The 19901-nt window shown below is 38.8% G+C and overlaps 1 protein-coding gene across 2 annotated transcripts; it reads right to left on the bottom strand.

Moving 5' to 3' along the window:
• On the bottom strand, positions 1 to 19776 carry LOC105037157 (PHD finger protein EHD3). Of its 2 annotated transcripts, XM_010912854.4 has the most exons (7): positions 19323 to 19776; positions 8696 to 9172; positions 3442 to 3672; positions 3059 to 3352; positions 1885 to 1974; positions 1600 to 1644; positions 1 to 1498 (listed from the first exon to the last, which is right to left on the bottom strand). In XM_010912854.4, exons 1-7 carry the CDS (start codon positions 19437 to 19439, stop codon positions 530 to 532), a joined length of 2223 nt encoding a protein of 740 aa, XP_010911156.1. In that variant the 5' UTR covers positions 19440 to 19776; the 3' UTR covers positions 1 to 529. The 2 variants fall into 2 exon arrangements, with proteins under 2 accessions (XP_010911156.1, XP_073102738.1); XM_073246637.1 differs by lacking the exon at positions 8696 to 9172.
• Positions 19777 to 19901: the final 125 nt, after the last annotated feature.

Here is a 19901-nt window from a genome sequence, read left to right as displayed (position 1 = left end):
TGAGTAGAAAAAACTAGCATTCTTCTCTGGAAAATTCAGTACATTATACTGGAAACTACAAAGGTGATGTGTCAACCAAGAATGCTTTTAGAAAAGATACAGCAATTTGTTGCAACAGCAGAAAATTTTAGGGGAAAAAGAATAAAGAGACATGACCCTCTTGTTGTTATCGGACTGTGTTAAGAAAAAATCCATAGCACACAGCTTCTTCCAATTCCCTTATCATCCCCCAGCAGTTCCTGCCATTATGCATGTCGAGCATTAAGATTCTCATTCGAGGAATAATACCCACTTTGGCAGAACTCTTATATGATAAATCATTCTAAGCTAACATCTAATTGAAGCTACAACGAAAAGAAAAACGGCCCAAGCATCTCTATGGAAGACACAGAAAAGATTTCTAAGTTGGCTGTCACAAAATCAAAATCCTTAGGTGTATAGCACAAGGCTGCAAGCAGTGTGGTAATCTACTTGCTTCCCAATCAGAATCCTTAGGCGTATAGCACAAGGCTGCAAGCAGTGTGATAATCTACTTATCTTGCTTCCCTGATACCAACCGCTCTTCCGAGCTCAGCTTCTCAGCAGCACTCAGTAGCAAATCCATCGACCTATTGGCCTCCCTAACTTGCCTGACATCATTCTTCCTATGTTGCTGTAAGACCCATTGTTCATACCTTCTCATCCCTTCCCTCGCCCTGGTCACATTGCATGGGACACAGTACCAATGGCCCTTAGGAATGCAAGTACGAGCTGGTTTCATGCAGTAGGTATGGTAGGCCTCATCACAACCATCGCATAAGACAATCTTGTCATCATCTTTATCGCAGAGACAAGCTCTACAGAGGCAAGATGGGCAGTACCAATAAGGCTTGTTTTGTTGTTGTGCACTAGCTATCTGACTAGTTTTCAGGCATCTGACGTGGTAGAACTTGTAAGGGCAGTGAGCATGACCACATATCAGGAATCTCTTATCTTCGTCCTCACAAGTTCCACATAGCTTGCACAACCGTGACATAGCGGTCCTTGACTTTTCTGGTGATTCATCAGACTCCATACTTGAAACTGAGCTCTCTCTGGAGTCATCAGCAAGCACAGTCCTGCTTCCACTATCATTTTCTTCTTGTGTTTCTGAAAATTCTAGTCGATCACAGACTGCACAGTCCTGGTGCAAGCTGTCTGGCTGGATATGGGCAGAGACAGGTTCGGATGGTTCCCTCTTGTTTGTACAACAAGCAGAACAGTGCCAGCTTCGACTTGGAATCTCCTCAACAGCCGGCTCAATGCAAGAGAAATGGTACATTGCCTCACATCCATCACAAATGAGGCTGCGGTCACCATTCACATCGACACCACATTTCTTGCAAATGCAAACTTTGTACAAACCAGAGGCCTCAGTTTGATCTGGTTTAGTGGAACGGTCTGACTCACATGAAGTCAACTGTATTGTCGTATATGATTCCGTAGAATTCTTTTGTTCACCAACTACACGGCAAGTCTCCTGCAAGAGTGAAAAGTGAGAATGTGCTATGCAATAAAAGTAGCCAGCATTATGACAGTCCGCATTGTATGAAACATAATTTTCAATTAAATACCACTTGCCTCAGATTTATGTTCACTAGCCCCATTAACCAAGACTTGTCCAACCTGTACACTTTTCAGATCAGCAAATCTTGTCCGCAATTTTAGTGCAGAATATCACAAGCACAAATCAAATATAAACAGCGAATTAATTGATGTAAAATGCCTAGACAGTACAAGGAAGTCCCCTTTTGTCTTAAGTACCGGCAAATATTATATTTTAACAAGCCATTATTTTCCACATAGCACATGAAAGAATCAATGTGGTATGGGCAGTATAAATTATGAAAGGTCCATGACTCATACCTGCTTCTGGTAAGACACCCGTGATACATTTGAAAGACCAGTTGCTAGAAGAACCATTTCTCGGCCAATTTTTTGTAACTTATCCCATACCTGCAGTACAAGGCCTGAGATATTTATTCAGCAAATCTCTAATGAATCCCTGTAACTAATTCAAACAATTACATGGTAATTTGAGTTTCCCCTTGATCCAGGGACTTTTGAATTTAAGGTCCGTTTGAACCAGATAAATCAGATATATCAAAAAGAAGAGAGAGAGAGAGAGAGAATCAGTAATGTTCTACACAATCAACCATATCCCAAAACAGATATAAAACTAGTTCCACAAGATTCAACCTCGGTCCCAGACAATAACATATTATTCCAGCTACAAGAATGATTATCAAAGTAATAAAACATTATCATATCATGTATAATAACTGTACTCTATGGTTCAATTGTAAGTCACAAAAATTCAAGGCAAGTGAACACCGTGTTATCCCCATATCTCCTTTTTGTGTTATCACCTTAACAAATTAGCAGCATCTATAATATCATAGCAATGACTAGATCTTGAACAATCAGGCATCCTCCAAAGATTGGCATTCAGGATTTCAAAACAAATGCATGTCTTGATATATCAAGAAGTTTTAGTCATCAGCAAACAGAATACTGCGGGCCATTATATTGATGAATCAATAACTTACTTGTAGAAGAGAGAAGGATGTCATGTAACAAGATTTGTACAACGTAGCTACTTCAAAATGAAAGATCAAAGAGTATACAGATGCTGCTGAACCATGAAACAAAGTGAAATAAACAATATGATAACCTGGAATTTGATGTATCAATTGCAAACAAACCAAAACTTCAGCAAAGGCACACAAAAGAGACGACAAAACACCAACATAACCAATAAAGTTTACATAACATTCATCAACCAATGATTGTGAATAGAAACAACCAAGTTATTGGTCTTTTTACAATATTGAAGCTTCCCACAAAAGGCACTCAATATGCAGTGAGCTTCTGAAAAAATGCATTCCCAAAAAGCACCTGCCTGAAGGCGTATGCAAATGCATTCTGAAATCTCAATATAGCACTTAATAACTTACATCAAGAAATCACCAAAATATACATCGAAGAAAGGGCACCTTTATAAGATTGCTGACTACAAGATGAATAATTAAATAAATACCTGTTGGATATCTTGATCAAATGACCCAGGCAATTTCTCATAATCCCCATTTTTCATCTTTGAATTTATCAGGCTGAAGTCGAAAAATCTTTTGCCCTTGTCATCTTGCAAGGTCACACAAAGTAAATCGCACAATAAAGCAAATTTCTCCGAGCGAAGAATATCAAGGAAAACATTTTGGCACTTTATAGTGTTGGCATTTACATCTGAAATCCCAGTTTTTGATACATCTGATGTAGAACTATCCAGTATCTGAGACTGACTTTTAAGTTCATTATGGCCATCAGGTCTATCCTGGTAATGATGAATGCATACTCAATTATAAAACTATTTAATCTAAACTTATGAGGATAACTAAGGCAACAAGATAAAATCAATAATACCTTTGGCTGTATAGTGTCCCTGGGAGAATCAACCATCCTGAATTCCCTGGGGAACCCAGAACCACAAATGAGTGCATCATGGATGCAGCTTTGAATACCATTACCTTCTCTCACATCTGGCAACTGCAGCAAGTGTTCCAGTACCTGTCTCCAGTGACTATCTATTCTAGCATGATCATCTTTCTCATAGGTGCTACTGTACAAATCTGTATCACGAGCTTCCTTCATATCCTGCTCAATGTCAACCGACCACAATATAGATTAAAATGGAAATGAAATCGTCCAAATAAGATTACCGCAGACTTACTTGACTGATGACCACACAACAAAGTATGGGAATGGAAACTAGATTAGGAATTAAAATTTTTAACTCTTGGTAAAAGTCAGTTGGCAATAAGCTAGTAGTACGTTAAGCATGTTTCTACACAGGGAAATACAAAGGATGATACAAGATGTGTTCAAACTCTCATTCTCATGCATCAATTAAGGGGTCCTATATACATCCATGTATCTCCTGCATGAAGCATTTACATTTCCATAAATTTGAATATGAACTTCTTCTTTTAAAGATGACGCACAGCACTTTTTAATTATCAGCTGTATATATGCTGTATTTGAGCTAATTACATCCCAAATGAGAAAGCATTCATCATTTTAGCACAAAGTTTTGGCAATGAGATGCTGTCATAGACAGCATAAAACAGATGTTCAGGTACGAAATAATTGATGTGTCCCAATAAATCATACACCAACAACGATTAAAATCATGAATCAACCAAACTAGTATCTTTGAAGACTAGGTATTGCAACAGCTGATAACAGCTCAATTTCTGACCCTAAAGAGCCCTGAAGGACATTAGCTGTTGTACTGCAGAAATCAAATCAATCTAAACTTATTCCCCTATAGCAAATAAGCACGGGTATTTATTCAGTAAGATCAAGTATATAAAAGGATATCCTGTGCACAAGGCTCCCACCACTGCAGGGTTTGGGGATGGTCAGACGTACACGGCCTTACCCCCACATATGTATAGGTGTGCTTTTTTTTTTGAACCCATAGCAACTAGGTACCTGTGCCACAGCCTGCCCTCAGAAAAAACTATACAATGTGTAAAGATAACAAAGAATGAAATTAAATCGGACGACAAAAAGAAGAGGAAGAGAAGGGGAGTGAAGAGTTCAACCATGAATGGCTCCAATGAACTTCCTAATACAGGCGGCCACCTGTTGGTGGATAAACGACTATGGTTATGCATAGGTTCATCCACTAATAGGTATATATATGCTATGTTATGGATCTACAACCAGCTTGTTAAGGCCAATATGCAGTGAATCAAACATACCAAATCTGATACAATAAAACAAAACTGGTATTACACCAAATCACATCAAATGGCACATAAATTTGAAACTCCCTCCTCTAAATTTAGTATGGAAAGCCTCCAAGCTCATAGCAGCATCTGAACAACTATGTTCTTGCTCAATCTTGTGAATATTATGAGCGCACGGTTGGGGGTTGGTGTCTAAATGTCCAATCTTTTCTCTAAGAACTTATTATGGAACCATTCATAAATATCATACTCATACCTATATCCAAGTGTAAGATGCAAGTACATTGGGTTAAACAGACAGGCCCTTGACTAGGTAAATACAACAGCCACATAACCTTGAGACCCAAATATTAATGTGATTAACTGTTTCCCCAAATTGATCATGGACGAAGGCCACTATGCCTGGTCCTAGGGTTAGCCAAACCATGCTGAACTAGGTGGTTCAAAGCTTCAAGCTATATTGAATAGAATCGACCAAGAACCAGGAGGTTTGGACCCATGAGCCCCCATAGTGACCCCTTTGGACATCAACTGTTCGACATCTCTCTCCCTCTCTCTCCTCCCCCCTCCAATTCCATCATGATCAGAGTTTCAAAGCTCCACAGGACCTGATCGAAGGCTCCCCAATTATGGCGAAACCAACGCTCTCCATGATCGATGCCAATGGCTAATTCGATGCCCTAAATCATGGTCCAACCCAGATATGCCTCGCTCTTTCTCCTCCCTCTCCTTTCTCTCCCCCCTCTCCCTGTCCTTCTTTCTCCCCTTCTCTCCGGACCATTAGTTCTACAAGGGTCCGGGTTAGGTAAGGGTTTACTCTCCCTCTCCACCCTCCCTCCCCGCCCTCTCTCTCTTCCCGTCTTCCTCTCCCCCCAGGCCCCTCCCTCTCCACCCTCCCTCCCCGCCCTCTCTCTCTTCCCGTCTTCCTCTCCCCCCAGGCCCCTCCCTCTCATTGTTTTAGTACGCTTTAGCACAGTGCGATGCAAACCCATACCATACCAAACCAGTCATCGACTGATACGAGCCCTGATACCCATCTAGTAGACCTTGCTTGGTTCTCTCATAGTACAATGATAATTATCAATATACAATATTTTTTTATTTTATATTAAAGCTAATTTCCTTGCAAGAAAGGCCATGCCTAAGAGGAAAAGCTTTTAGCGATAATTTAAGCCAAGGCAAAATATTTGTCTTCTAGGCTGCAAACAAACGTCGCAATTTGCTTATTACTCCACCATGTAATTGTAATGCCACCAACAATTCTGTAAAATCTAGTTGTTCCTGTCTGAGAGCCTGCCAATTTTTATAGCAGAATCAATCAATTCAAGACCATTCCTATGACTTTATCCAAAAAAAAAAAAAAGATCATTCCTATGAGAAGCATGCCTTGAACTAGAGCCACTCTCAAAATACTAATAAGTATGGACCTTGGCATCAAGATGACATTTTCTAGGAGCATGCATGAAAAGCTATCTGCATCGACCAAAAACACAAAAAAAGTTGGCAATGAAATACCAGATAAATCAAGTAGCCAATTGGTTTTCGAATATGTCCAGCATCCTCCAACCAATCTCCTGATTTGTGACCATCCTCAAATCAGGATCTGTTAGAAGTACCTATAGCCTTGGTCCAAAAAGGTAATTTTACTACAAAGATTGACAAGCTGTTTTGTCTGACAGAAATTTATTCCATTATAGAGATTATCAACCTCCTTTGTGCGAAAATGATGTCCTAGAAACTTTTTCTTTTCTGATGTTCCCCATATGTGAAAATGATGTCCAAGGCAAAGGATGGCTAAAAAAAATATGTAGAGCAACAAATGCAAAATGATATGCCAAAACAGATGAGGACAAACGAAAACAAATGGGAAACCATAGAGAACCATGAAGAAATAAATAAGAAACGAATCCGTAGCTGTTTCTCATCAGTTTCCTAATAAGTAATGCATGAATCTCCTTTCTTGTTTCCCCTTGCATCCTATATACAACTTCTACATTTTTCCCCATTTTGAAGAGGCTGAATCAAATTCATTTCCTAACTTGTTTCCTAAAGAATTGAGTCGGGATATGTTTTCCCAGATACTACAATGACATATAACATGGAATGAGATATAATGAAATACAATGTGGTATTATGGACGACCCAGATCATTCACATTTTTCTCGAGCTTTACCATTACACTTGAAGGCCTACAAAAACACCAAAGAGCAAAGGGAACTGACATCTATTCTTTCTATGTTGTACATACATCAGTTTTCCCACACCAAGTAATAGACAGAAGCCATAGTCCCCCCTCTTTTCAATTCTATTACCTCATAATGGTCAAACATAATTGTAATAGCACATGTTAGGTCCTAGTCATGACCTAGGTGCAAGCGAATTCAATGGAGACTAATATTCAACCAAGTTATGTAGGCCCCGTTTGGCTGCAGGATAGCAAGTAATCCTAGCTCTTACAAACCCTCCAAGATTCCCTTAATTCTTAGTAAAAAAGTAATGTTTGGTTCAAGTTTCAGGGCTAGTAAGAAAGGTGAGAAAAGAGCGTGAAAAAGAGAGAGAAGAGCACTCTGCAAATTCACTACATCCCACCTTTTTGATGGGATGGAACAAACTGAGTTATCTGACCTCTTGGCCTGTTGATTGAATAAATTCTATCTCTCAAAAGCAACCTCTTTGGAGGGTTAGCAAGATAGCCCAGTCATATGTTGCAGTTATCACGCAACCAAAAAGGGTCTTAAGAATTTGCTTTGGGTTTCTACTCAGACTTAATTTTACAAGGTACACTCCGAAATTTGGATTTTTTTTTTTCAACTGCCAGCCATGTCTAGGTGGGTCATGTAAACCATGTTGAATCCCCTATTCCATTCAACTTAATTAAAAATAGGGTGTAGGTTTAGGTACCGAATCCAAGCCAACTCAGACCTAATCAACCAATATCCAACCTAATCAAAATTCTTGTCACTCTTCATACTGAAATCAATTTCAATAGATTGGCAAGCCCTAAACACACAAAACCACATAAAGTTAAACAACTAACATAAATTTGACACAAGTTACAAGTATGCAGCCCAATCAGGTACAGCTACTTGATTACACTGACAAAAATGCTGCATAAAAGGCAACATTCTTAGAATAATGTGCCTCATTAATTAGTGCCCAATGCCTACAGCTTGTCCATTCAAGTGATACATTACAGTCATCATTGCATTATTATATGAGGTCAATACCTAATAATGTCTAATAATTATTTTTTTCTTTTGCCTCTGATTATTATAACAAATGAGCCACTTCTATTTTAATAAAGGAATGGCAAGTTGTACACCAAAAAAAGAGTGGCAACGTGACTCATAACTCACACCCATTTTTCATTTAACTTTGGGTAGGATGAACAACTTTATAATAAGAAAAGAACAAGTTATCAACAGCGTGAAATAGGAAACAAAATGAAGGAAAAATCATAGATCAGCACAAGGGAGTGAGAATTAGAACGATTGATGTTTATGTATATATGTAGTAGATTTATAGCATTGTGGATCATCTTATACATGGATGTGATCCAATCCATAAAGTGAGAGTGTGTATCGTATGGAATTATGTCAAATTAGCTTGCATTGAAATGGAAAGAAGCACATTCGCAGATAACACATTTATCTATGTTGTAGGTTAACTTCTTTTCAGTTAATAATGTTTTTAAATAATAATTTAATGTAAAAAGAAAATGTCATGAGCATTATGAATGATGTGTTTGGGTCTTTCAAACAAATCTTAAATCTCAAAACATCTAGAACATACATGTTGAAGCTAACAACTATAACCAGAACAACATGAAATACAACATATAAATAACTCATCTCATTTAATTATATCAAGCATGGATCATGGCTATGAATTTAAAAGGATCCACCAATAATAGCATTAGATACCTTAACCATGCCAATATTAAACAGCTGAGTAGTTGGTCTTGATCGCTGACTAGTAGTCCTGGACCGCTGACTAGCAACCCCATATTGTTTAGCGGCTTTCTTAGATACTTGGCTGGCATTCCTCCCCTTCATCTCTAGGTCAATTTTTACAATATCCTTACCACCTAAATCTTCTTCATGATGAAACTTGGACTTCATCTTATCAATACCATCGCGTGCGGCTATCTTCATCCTTCTGTCCTTTTGCTTTGCTATCAGATGGTTCATCATGTTCTTTGCAACATCTTCTGGAACCTTTAGGCATTTTTGAACATGACAAGTACCAGCAATATGTTGCTTAAGCCTAGACACCCCACCACCATATCTAACCAAGCCACACCAATTGCATTTCCAGTGAAACCTATTTCCATCAACTATCACTCCATGCTCCCACCCAATATCCCTAATTTTCCCTTTATGCACAGGCATGTTGGAAACCTACAAATCCACACACATGATCAATTGAACACATAGACAAAACAAAAACTAAAATAAAGATGTGGACAAAATATTCAAAACAAAAACATTATATGCGTATTGTATACATTTTTCTACTAATCAGATTGTGAGGAATATGCAAGAACAAAGTTTGAAACTATAATATAACCAAAATAGATCAAAAACTAAAGTGGCACATGGCATCATTTCCATCTTTTTTATTTTCACAATAGAAAATTATTTGTCCTATTCTATTTGTAATTTTTTTGACAACATAAACATGGTTGGTATGTTATGTTTTAAAAACATACACATGATGATGATGGTCAAGGTGGTTATAGTGGTGGCAAAAATAACGGAGGCCACAATGGTGGTGGCAGTAATAAGGGTGGTGGCGGCACCTATGATGTGGTGGTGTGGCAAAGGTCATGGTAGTGGTAGCAATGGTGGGGGTGGCAGTAGCAACATTATGACAGTGATGGTGGTGGCGACAGTTATAACGATCGAGACAATGGTAGCACTGGCAATGATAGTGGTGGTGGAAACAACAACAACAATGATGGTGACAATGGTGGTAATGGAGATGCATAGCAACGATTAAAGGTGGTGGCGATAATGGTGGAGACGACAATGACAATAGTGACGGTAATAGCAATAATGGTGGTGGTGGTGCCAGTGGTAGTGGTAAAAGACATGAGTTTCACATTTCTAAAAATAGTGAAAGTAAACTTCTTTCTTTCATTTTTTTTAGAATTAATGGAAATAATTTTTGAAACATAGAAAATAAAAATAATAGCACCAAACATGTTTTTGTTCGATTTATATGATTTTATTTTAAAAATAAAAATAAGAAATAAAAGTGATGCCAAACAAGCCCTAAGTTTAAATAAAACTTCCGATAATACATAAAGATATAAGCAAAAGAATTTTCCCATTCAACAATTTCAATCAAAACAACAAAGACCAAAGTTTTTAGCAAGCAACCCCCTCCAACAAAAAGGTTATATGCACTGCAAATTTTGGAATAATTGTGGAACAATCCTATACCATGGCCAAAAATTGAATAAACTAATAGCTATTTTAACAGAACCATAACAACTAATTGTTATCAATGTACACATAAGAATATTTTTATGGATTCTGGAAAACTATAAGCAGAAATAGATTCCACGAATTTCCAATGAAGAAGAGGTTTATGACTTATTCTTGAATTGATTGGTTTCAAAAACAAAAAACAAAAAAAAAAAAAGAACAGCCTAATTTAAAGAAATCATCCATATATTGATGCATGGTTTAAAAACCAATTTGAGTCATTTTAAACCCAAGCCACACCGGCCCCCAACACACGCACACTCCCACGCCCGGCCGCCGGCACGCACACACACACATACGCACACACGCGTAGGCACGCACTCACATGCACGCGCGCATGCACACACACACACGTAGAAACGCACACATGCATGCACAAGAGGAGAGAGAGAGAGAGGGAGAGGAGGGGAAAAAAGCTCCTATGGAATTTAGGCATGTTACATAATGGACCAAGTGGTTGTATTATGGACTAAGCTTAAATATTAGTGAGAGGAATGTTAAGTGTCTATTGCCTATTAATTAGTAGTTTATTGCATTATACTAGACTACCAACTTACTCCCAAAGTCACGGAATCAAAGCGAAAATCATGGATTCTTTGTATTGAATATGACCGCTTAATTATCCTTTATACAACAAAAACTCCTATTAGGTTTCCCACTAGATGGTCACCACAAATGGACAACCTGTTCATTGACTATTGTTGGAAAGGTCACCTATTTTACCAATTAAGGGCATTGCCTTTAAAATCCTTTGGCAAATCAAAATTTAATCTTCAAACATTTTCCGTGTTTGTCTGCCACATTATGTAGTCTGCACCATTTAGATCTTAGGGCAATGTCCAAAAGCATTAAAAAATGAAAAAGTTCACCTTGTCCAAGTGGCCTTTGAAACTCTTTTTTCCCTTTCAAGAATCAAGGAAAAAAAAGGACCTTGCCTCCTAAACAAATCTCCATCTGCTAACACTAGTCCGCAAGAATCTATTTAGGATCACTGCCCCATAGTCCCTAATTTGTTTTTTCTCTTTTTTCAATCATATGGGGCTATAGTGTGGCCCAGTGAAGTTTATTTCTCAATTGTTTGGCCCTCTTTTGCCTCAAGATGTTCCTTGTGGTTTAAATGCCTTTTGTCCTGCTCGATAGTCACCCAATTCCACTTTCATCCCTCGCATTCATTAAGAACCTTACAAGCCCTATTAGAGCTTATGCATCCTCCTCAAACTTACTTGATCATAATTAGAATCTAACATCTCTTTTTCCTCTTACACAGATTACCAAGAGGTTGACATTTTTGTGCCTACAAACAGACTTCTATGGCCTATCGAATGCTTGATCCATTTGTTTACTGAACCCCACTAGCCCACAGATTGTGACTCAGTTTTATGGCAACCAAACAATACCATGATGATGGATGTCTCTACCTGCCAATAGCCAGCATTGAATTGAATGGCACAAACAATTATCATGGTCCATGATCATTTATGCACACACCTGAAGGATCATGATATATCAGGCTGTCATAATGAGTCAAACTAACATAATCACTAAAACAACTTAAGATATGATTTCTGACATAACATGATTGTTGGTATCCTCATCTAGCCCAAATTGGCATCCAGTTCCTAAATGTCCTAGTCCTGCTTCTTTCCATATGGACCCCTAACTGCTTTTTTGAGTCCAATCCATCTCTTGGCTCGACACTAATTCTTGAATCCACCCCACCTCCTGGATGACCACCTTGATTCAAGTCCAATCTCATTGTCCCCAAGCATACCCTAAGGCCACCTCTACTTTTTGCTAATCATAAGGGTTGCTGATCTGCTGATTCTCGTGCAAAGTATTCCTATTCTTTTTTCTTTTCTTTTTTTTTTTTTTGCCATGCTCTTCAGAGAATGGTTATCTAATTTCCTTATCGGCCCAAATGCAATATGCCATCAGAAATGCTACATCACAAGCAAAACAACTGGAACTCCTTCAAAATGTTTCTTAGCATCTATGATCTTTAAAGCCTTTTACTCTTGCAAAGCCTTGACCATATTATGAGGCAACCCTGTAACCTACATGGAAAGCAATAATAGCTCATAAACTTAAGCTCTAAAAGGCATAAACAATTGGGATCATGTTCAACAGCCCATGGACAAGGTAAAAATCAGCCCTAAATAGCACCAAATAATTACAGCCTGTTTTGAGGAATACAGCTGTCTTGTCACTTGAAGTATTACTCTAGCCATGACAAGCCCAAGACACTTAGGGCAAAGGGGACCATTTTCTACATTAGCCCATGTTGTGGTCCATGGCTAATAATTTTATTTTATAGGCTTAAACAGCGCCTATATGCAGTACCCTCCCCCCTCTCCCCCATTAATGTTCGCAGCCTCCCCAATCTCCATCACTTTTTTATCCTACTTAGTGGCTCAGACAAGCCCTTCGTGCATTAAAGCTGCTTCCATGAAATAAGAAGAGAATAACTTCATTAAATGTTCCAGTAATTAATATTATCTTCATCTCATTTTCCTTCAACAGCACCCTATGATACAAATATGTTAGATAATAATTATTTTGGTGATAATGATTACACCATCATATTGAATTAGAATTCATTTCTAGGTCTCAACTTAATATAAACTATCCATTTCTTCCTGAGCTTGTAGATGATAATTATTTTGCTGATAATATGCATGCTATATATAAAATTAGGATTCATTTCTAGGTCTGAACTTAGCATCAACCATCCTTTCTTATAGAGCTTGGGACTAGCACTGCGGTGATGATACATGGCATGGTCCATTGATGGTTCTGTTATCATCGATATGAAGCAAAGCAAAATCTCAAATGATATAAGAAGACAGGCCTTACGCCCTTTAATATCTATGAATATTAGGATTGAGTTCTTTATATGTAAGGGTATTTAAGGAAAAAAAATGTGCCAATCTAACCACCTTACAATGTGAAATAACAAGCTTTATGCCTTTTTGCTACTTCAGAGGTGCTAAGATTACTCTCACCATGCCTAAAAAACATTTACAGGAAAGAAAATGTACAGAAAATGATCAAATGAAGCTCCGTTTGATCAATGTATATATATATTCAGATTTTCTTGTAGAGATTTCTAGCTCTTCTTCTAATGTTCTGTATGATTGTTTCAGAAATATCTGGAATTGAAAGTAAATAATCAATGGCCAGGAAATGCATTGTCCAAAATTCTTTCAAATCTGGAAAACTTATTACCATCCAAACAGCTGGGAAGAAAATTCTAAAAATTTCCTTTTCCACACCATCATAATGATAGACATAAAACTTGTTGGATTAGAAGTTAGCTTCAAAATAGGCAAGGTGACTCTAGAAAGACAGCTGAATTATAAAGCCCAAGTACTGACAAAATCCTAAATCTAACAGGAATTCTTTTCTTTTTTTTTTTTTGGGTACATAATAGGCATTCTTATTTGCATCACATCCCCATACTTGTCAACTGACAATGCGGAAAAACAAGCCATTGTAAAAATTCTCAGGTCAGCAATTCTTGCATGCATGAACCCCATCAAACTTAAAGCCCACAGAGTGATCAACAATTCAATATCCAAGTCTATAAATGCCCATAAATTAGGACCAGCTCATTTTATCACATCCACAGGAAATGGATGAAGCTTGCAAAATGGTTCTTGGAACTTAAAAAAGTGATCAACAATAGATATCTAGTGTGTATAAATGGCCATCAATCAGGACCAACCCAATTTATCACATCCACAGGAAATCGATAAAGCTTGCAAAATGGTTCTTAAAGAGCTTAAACAAGAATAAATAATAAAGAATAGGGGTGGCAATCATGTCACTTCAGGTCATATATGGGTTGGGTCTGATACAGGTTTGGTCAGAAAATCCTATACCTAAACCAGAGCTGTTTATTATACAGGTCAAGATTTGAAACCTAAACCTATTATGCTTAATTAGTAGGTAATCTAACCTGCCCTATTTAACCTATTTAATAAACAGGTAAGGTCAACCTATTTAGTGATAAGTTTAACCTGTTGAGCATCTGCACTGGTGTTCGAAGATGAATCGGAAAGTGTGATCAGCGAAACAACAAACAGCAGAAAAATAATGGTAACACAAAACAGCATTTAATGGTGCAGTTAAGAAAAAAATAATTTGGTAGGAACTTTTCTTGCGAAAATAAATTTTTGTATTTTTCTAAAGGGAGTTTCCCCAACCCTTGGCCACCACCGCCGGCGATTAGACCTTTAAGGTGGACAGACAACCCTTCGAGGGAAAAAATCGATCTCTTGGAGGGAGAAGAGAAACCCTAAACCCTAGCTACGGGCTTAGGGCTTGAGGGGGATGTCCTACTAGTGCTGACGTCAGAGGGTTTCATAGCAGGATTAAGGGAGGACAAAGTCGGGAGAGGAGGAGAAGGGGGAAGAGAGAGAGAAAAAGAGAGAGGCATACCGATTGAAAGGATGCCTCCGAGGTCAACGGCATTGAGATTGATGGCAGCAGAGAGGGTGAGGCCGAGATCAACAATGACGAAGAGGATGAGGCCAAGATTAATAACAAATGGAGAGGGTGGGTAAGGCCAAAGAAAAAAAAAATGAAAGAACTGAAAATTTTCAAAATGGAAATGGGAAAGAAAGACGACCTTAATTCGAGGAGGAGACCTCCATTTTGCTAGACTCCTCGTCATGGAAGCCCTTGCTGAATCTCAATGCTGACTCCAAGAATCACTTCCTCTCTAGTGCTAAAGCCTATCGTCGTCATCGAAGCCCTAGAGGAAACAAGAAACCAAGAAGAAGTGGCCATGGAGAGACGAGAAGGGCCGCTAACCTAGAGGTAGGGAGAGATTCAAAGCTGTCATTGCCATAGGCAGTGAATAGTGACAGCCACTGCCCTGTGTCCACAAGAAAATCCTAATCAATGATCATTGTACCAGTACCAAGATCCAAATCAGTGTTGTTAAAGGCCCTAGGCGCACCAAGGCGCTAGGGCTCCCTGGAGCCTAGGTACAAGGCACAGGCGCACACCTGAAAGAAGTCAGTCGCCAAAATAGAAAAATAGAGAACTAGCTATAGGCAAGAATTCCAGCAAGTAAAAACTAGCATCCTATTACTAAAAAGTAAAAACAGAAAAAGATCTAGCTATAGGCAAGAAGTCCAGTATGTAAAAACTAGCTCTAACCCAAAAATAATCAAATAAGTGTTTTCTAAATTCCTAATTGGCTAATCCTCATCATCATCAAGCAAACCAACTTCATCATTTTCTTCTTGTTCCTCTCCAATATCTTTCTCATACTCATTATTTGTCTCCTCCTCTGATTCATTTACAAGCTGCACTTGGGATAGTCTACTAGACTTTGATCTTGATGATGAAGCTGAAGCTCCCTCTTTGGAAGATGTTTTCGCACTAACTCTAATGCGATAAGCAGGCTCATAATCTCCAGAAGCTACAGCAATAAGATCCCATGTCAAACCATCATCACTATCACTAAATACTTGTTCTTGTTCATCATACCCATCTATATGAACTCGCTTCATTCTTCCAATCAACCACTCATTGAAATCGTCAATATCTTTTAATGATATAGGGTTGATGTGATTTCATCTAATATATCTCATAAGAGGTATCTAGGTGCTCTCAAGCATAAAAGGTGGAAAAATGTCAAAGTAGGATTCCACAAAGAATGGAAAGCCATCTTTGAAATCAAAAGCTTGCCACACTTTATGGTAAGTGCAAGCATTTCCGCAAGAGGGTATAAGGCAAAACTGATGAGGTCACCAGAAAGAGTAATGGGAATTGCAAATGCCCAAGTAAGAGACTTCACCCTAAAAGAGGCGATTGAGGCTGCCTATTTTATTGACGTCAGAGTTTGGCTCGTAACAACCCTACTCATTACAGGGGCAATCTGGTGAAATGCCCTTCCCGAAGAGATTTTCAATTAGCCACTGACCATCTGCTCGCCAGAAGCAATACAAGCTATTCAGGACACAAAGGAATGCTGGACCAGAAATACGCCTTCTATCAAGCAGAAGAAAAAGAAAAGGAGAAGAAGCTCGACCGGAGAGAGAGGCGCTATCTAGTACAAAGATTACCTGTCCTTCAGTCTTGCTCTGCCGAAGGACTGACCTCATGAAGGAATGGAGTTAGTCGGGATTGAGAACACAACACAGGAATGGATAATAGATTGAATGACTCTTCTCAAACCTGAAAAGAAACTAATTCATTACATGGCTCGATCTAAGACAAAAGAAGCCATCAAAGATTGGGGACACGGCCAGCTAGGCTCTTAAGCATCTTATTCAGAAACTCACTCTTGTTGTGGTTGATGTTAGCTAGGATCATCGGTTATAGCTTATAAGTCACAAGCTGCTCAATAGATGCATCAAGGCCCTATTATACTTAACAAACACCAGATCATTCAAACATTGTTGAGCAAACCTGGCCAGAAAAGAGAGCATGTCAAAAGAAGAAAAATAAGAAGACAAAGAAGAAGAAGAGGAGAACAGGAGGAGAGATGACTTACATGGTGTTAGGTAATGAGACAAGATGGAGGTGCTTCTTAGGCGATGAGATGAGATGGAGTCTGATGGAGACGCTTCAACTTCTGCCTTCTGATTCTTTTAGGTGATTCTAAGAGCCTCATGTAGATTTTTAAAGTCCATTTGACTTTCAATGGTGCCTTTTCAATCCCTATTTACTCTAATTGATCTTTCCTATGTACTATAATTGATCTTTCCTATTTTTTAGAAACTAAAAATTAATACTTGCTGGAATTCTGCACCTCTAAACAATACAGAGGCGTGTGCCTGAGGCGCCTAGGCTGTGCCAGAGGACTGTCACCTCACCTAGAAGGTACAGAGGTGATGGCCCTTGCGCTTAGCACCTTTTGCACCTGATGTGTGCCTTTAATAACACTGGCCCCGATTGGTTGCCTAGCGGCATGGTCAACACGCCCCATGCCGTTCCGTGCTGGTCCCATACCGATATTGCAAAAAAGGTGGGGGAGAGAGAGAATGGAGAAATGAATGGAGAGAGTGTAAGGGAGGGAGAGAGAGGAAGAGGAAGGGGAAGAGAAAGAGAGCGTAAGGGAGGAAAAGAGAGAACGGGGAGAGAGAGAGACCGGTAGACGATTGACAAAGGACCAGGGAGCCACAGAGGAGGGGCCCCACCTCCGATTCCCCTGTTTCATTTGAAGGGTCTCGAAGGAGGGCACTTTTTTATTTCGAAAAAAAATAATTGAAGTCAACTAAAAGCCTTGATCCTAACCCCAAGAGATGAAGGATCTAAAAACCAAGCTTCACGAATAAAGCGTACACAAGTTGGATCCAAGGTAGTTGAATTCGGGCACGACACCAGTTCTATCCATTATATAACTTAAGCAAGCAAGCAGGTTTAATTAAACATGTTCCACCTAATCCGACTTGAGTAATATTAAACAGGTTAAACAGATTATGAACCTGGAACCTAAACCCAACCCATTTAATATACAGATCAAAATGGGTCGACCTATTTACGACCCAAACATATTTAGACCAAATCTAAACCTACTTATGGTAGATCAGGTACGGATCAGATTAACAAGTCAGATCATTATTTGCTAGCCTTCATAGAGAAGCGATCTAATTGATTCAGACAAGCAAACTTAACAAAATTCTCAAAGAAACAAAGAAAATGTACATTCCCTACAATAATGAGAGCAAAGGACATGTATTAACCTCAAATGATGATCCATTTGATACCTATCATGGTGAAATGAGCTATGACACAAAGCCTTTGATTACCCAAAGGGTGTCTTAACCAATGACCCCTTCAATACATATCATGCTTCAATGAGCTTTAATATAGAGCTATTGAGTGCCCAAAAGGAGTTACATATCCTAGACTCCATAGGAGAAAGCTAACATGATAATAAGGAGCCTAGGAATATGAAACCACGCCTTTGAATATGCCATTGAGCAAATGAAAAGCCTTTTAATATGACACGCTCTAATTGCCCAAAGATTTAATACCTTACATATTTTTAACAAAAAATGAGACTCGATGCCATACAAAATGAAAGGCTTGCACCTTAAGCAATGTTAGTCAGGTAAAAATATGCTTGATAAACAAGGTGAAGAAGTTGGATGCTTGCCACTCAATTTCAACATGTTCATGACCCATGACAAATGATATTGACAATTACACAGTCACAAAAAAAAAAAAAACACTTATTCTTGTATTGGAGATGGCACTGAGGTACATCCCTGCTCTCTATAAACAGCATTTTTCATAAACTGAGATTTACCAAGTCCTAAAGCATATCATAGGAAATGCTTGATCAAAATCAACATAAGATTTAACATTTTGGGTTGGAATTTATCAAGTCATTACCATCCAAAGAGATGAATGTCATGTCCACTATGCTGACCAAGATAACATTTCCATATGAATGATACCAAATTTGTAACTCAAGGATGGTATTCTTTTGAGAATATGATCTGCATGTTCTCAGAGGTTTCTATAAACCAACAACAAAGAAGAATTTCAACCAAGTAGGATTTCGTATTAATTTTCACCATCTTGGGATTGAAGGTCATAAGATACAATGCATAGGCTGCCATGTCGCTTCTAAATACCTACTAGGGTTCCACAAATGACAGTACAGCACAATTATGTCAACTGCAATGTGAAAGCTTCAAACTCAACTACTCCTCTTTACATAGAAAATAATTTCCCACTTGAAAAAACATCACTTATTTTTTTTCATTTCTTTCTCAGAAAACCTGCCTATGATCGCTTCTTATTGGATACATAAACTTTCATCCCTTTTTCCCTTCTCTTTCCAATTTGTTGCATCAAAAAGTAATCTTAACAAGATCATTGGGTTCAAAGTTCAATTGTACGGCTAAACAATATAACAGCATTCGAATGACTTACCACATCCCCGCAGAGCTCGAGTAACTAAAGCAAACCAGGGAACCAGATCTCAAAGAGGGTAAAACTACGACTCCGAACCCCAATTTTCATGACGGTAAAGTTAAAAAGATCCAATTTTTAGCATAAAAAGTGCAAGAGAACAACAGAACTCCCTTACCTGGCCAGCATCTGAACTTGACCTACCACGCTTCCTCCTCTTGTAGGTGATCAAACCCTCACCAGACGAGTCCTCGAGCTTCACAAAACCATTACATTTCTTCTCTTCGACGGCCATTTTCTAACTAAAAATTCGCCCCACAATCTCGAGTTAGGGTTCCACCGAAACCCAGCCCATGGAGAAGACAACAAAAACCAGATCCACGGCCTGACACCGCAATAAATTACCCAAGAAACCTCCAAAGAACAAATTCTCGGGGGACTCTCAAGCAAAGGGGCTTACAGGCGGGCAGAAGAGGAATAAAGATCGGATCTTGGGAAGCCAAAGATCAAGAATTAGAAGTTGGGGAGGAGGGGGGGGGAAACCCTAGCTTTCGAGGATGAGGTAGTTTTGAATTTGGGGAAGGGAGGGGCGAGCTGAACGTGGGTCAGTTTGTGGTCGCGGACGGTAAGAACGGGGACAGGTCAGGTCTCATAGATCAATGGGCGCCTGACACCACGCTGATAAAAGCACTCCTGGTTTTTAGATATCTGCGCTTCTTTTGGTGCCATTCCTAGGCATAGGCCAAGTAGAGGGATA

The sequence above is a fragment of the Elaeis guineensis genome, chromosome 1, assembly GCF_000442705.2.
Source record: "Elaeis guineensis isolate ETL-2024a chromosome 1, EG11, whole genome shotgun sequence".
NCBI classification, from domain to species: domain Eukaryota; kingdom Viridiplantae; phylum Streptophyta; class Magnoliopsida; order Arecales; family Arecaceae; genus Elaeis; species Elaeis guineensis.
The sequence above is the reverse complement of the archived record's forward strand: the minus strand, read 5'-3'. Positions and strand labels throughout refer to the sequence as shown.

Excerpts from the sequence above, each read along its gene's own strand:
- LOC105037157 (XM_010912854.4), bottom strand. The coding sequence starts at position 19,439 with ATGGCCGTCGAAGAGAAGAAATGTAATGGTTTTGTGAAGCTCGAGGAC. Across the intron at positions 3,353-3,441 it reads GGGACACTATACAGCCAAAG|GATAGACCTGATGGCCATAA; the intron begins GTATTATTGATT and ends CATCATTACCAG. Across the intron at positions 1,645-1,884 it reads GGGTGTCTTACCAGAAGCAG|GTTGGACAAGTCTTGGTTAA; the intron begins GTATGAGTCATG and ends AAAAGTGTACAG.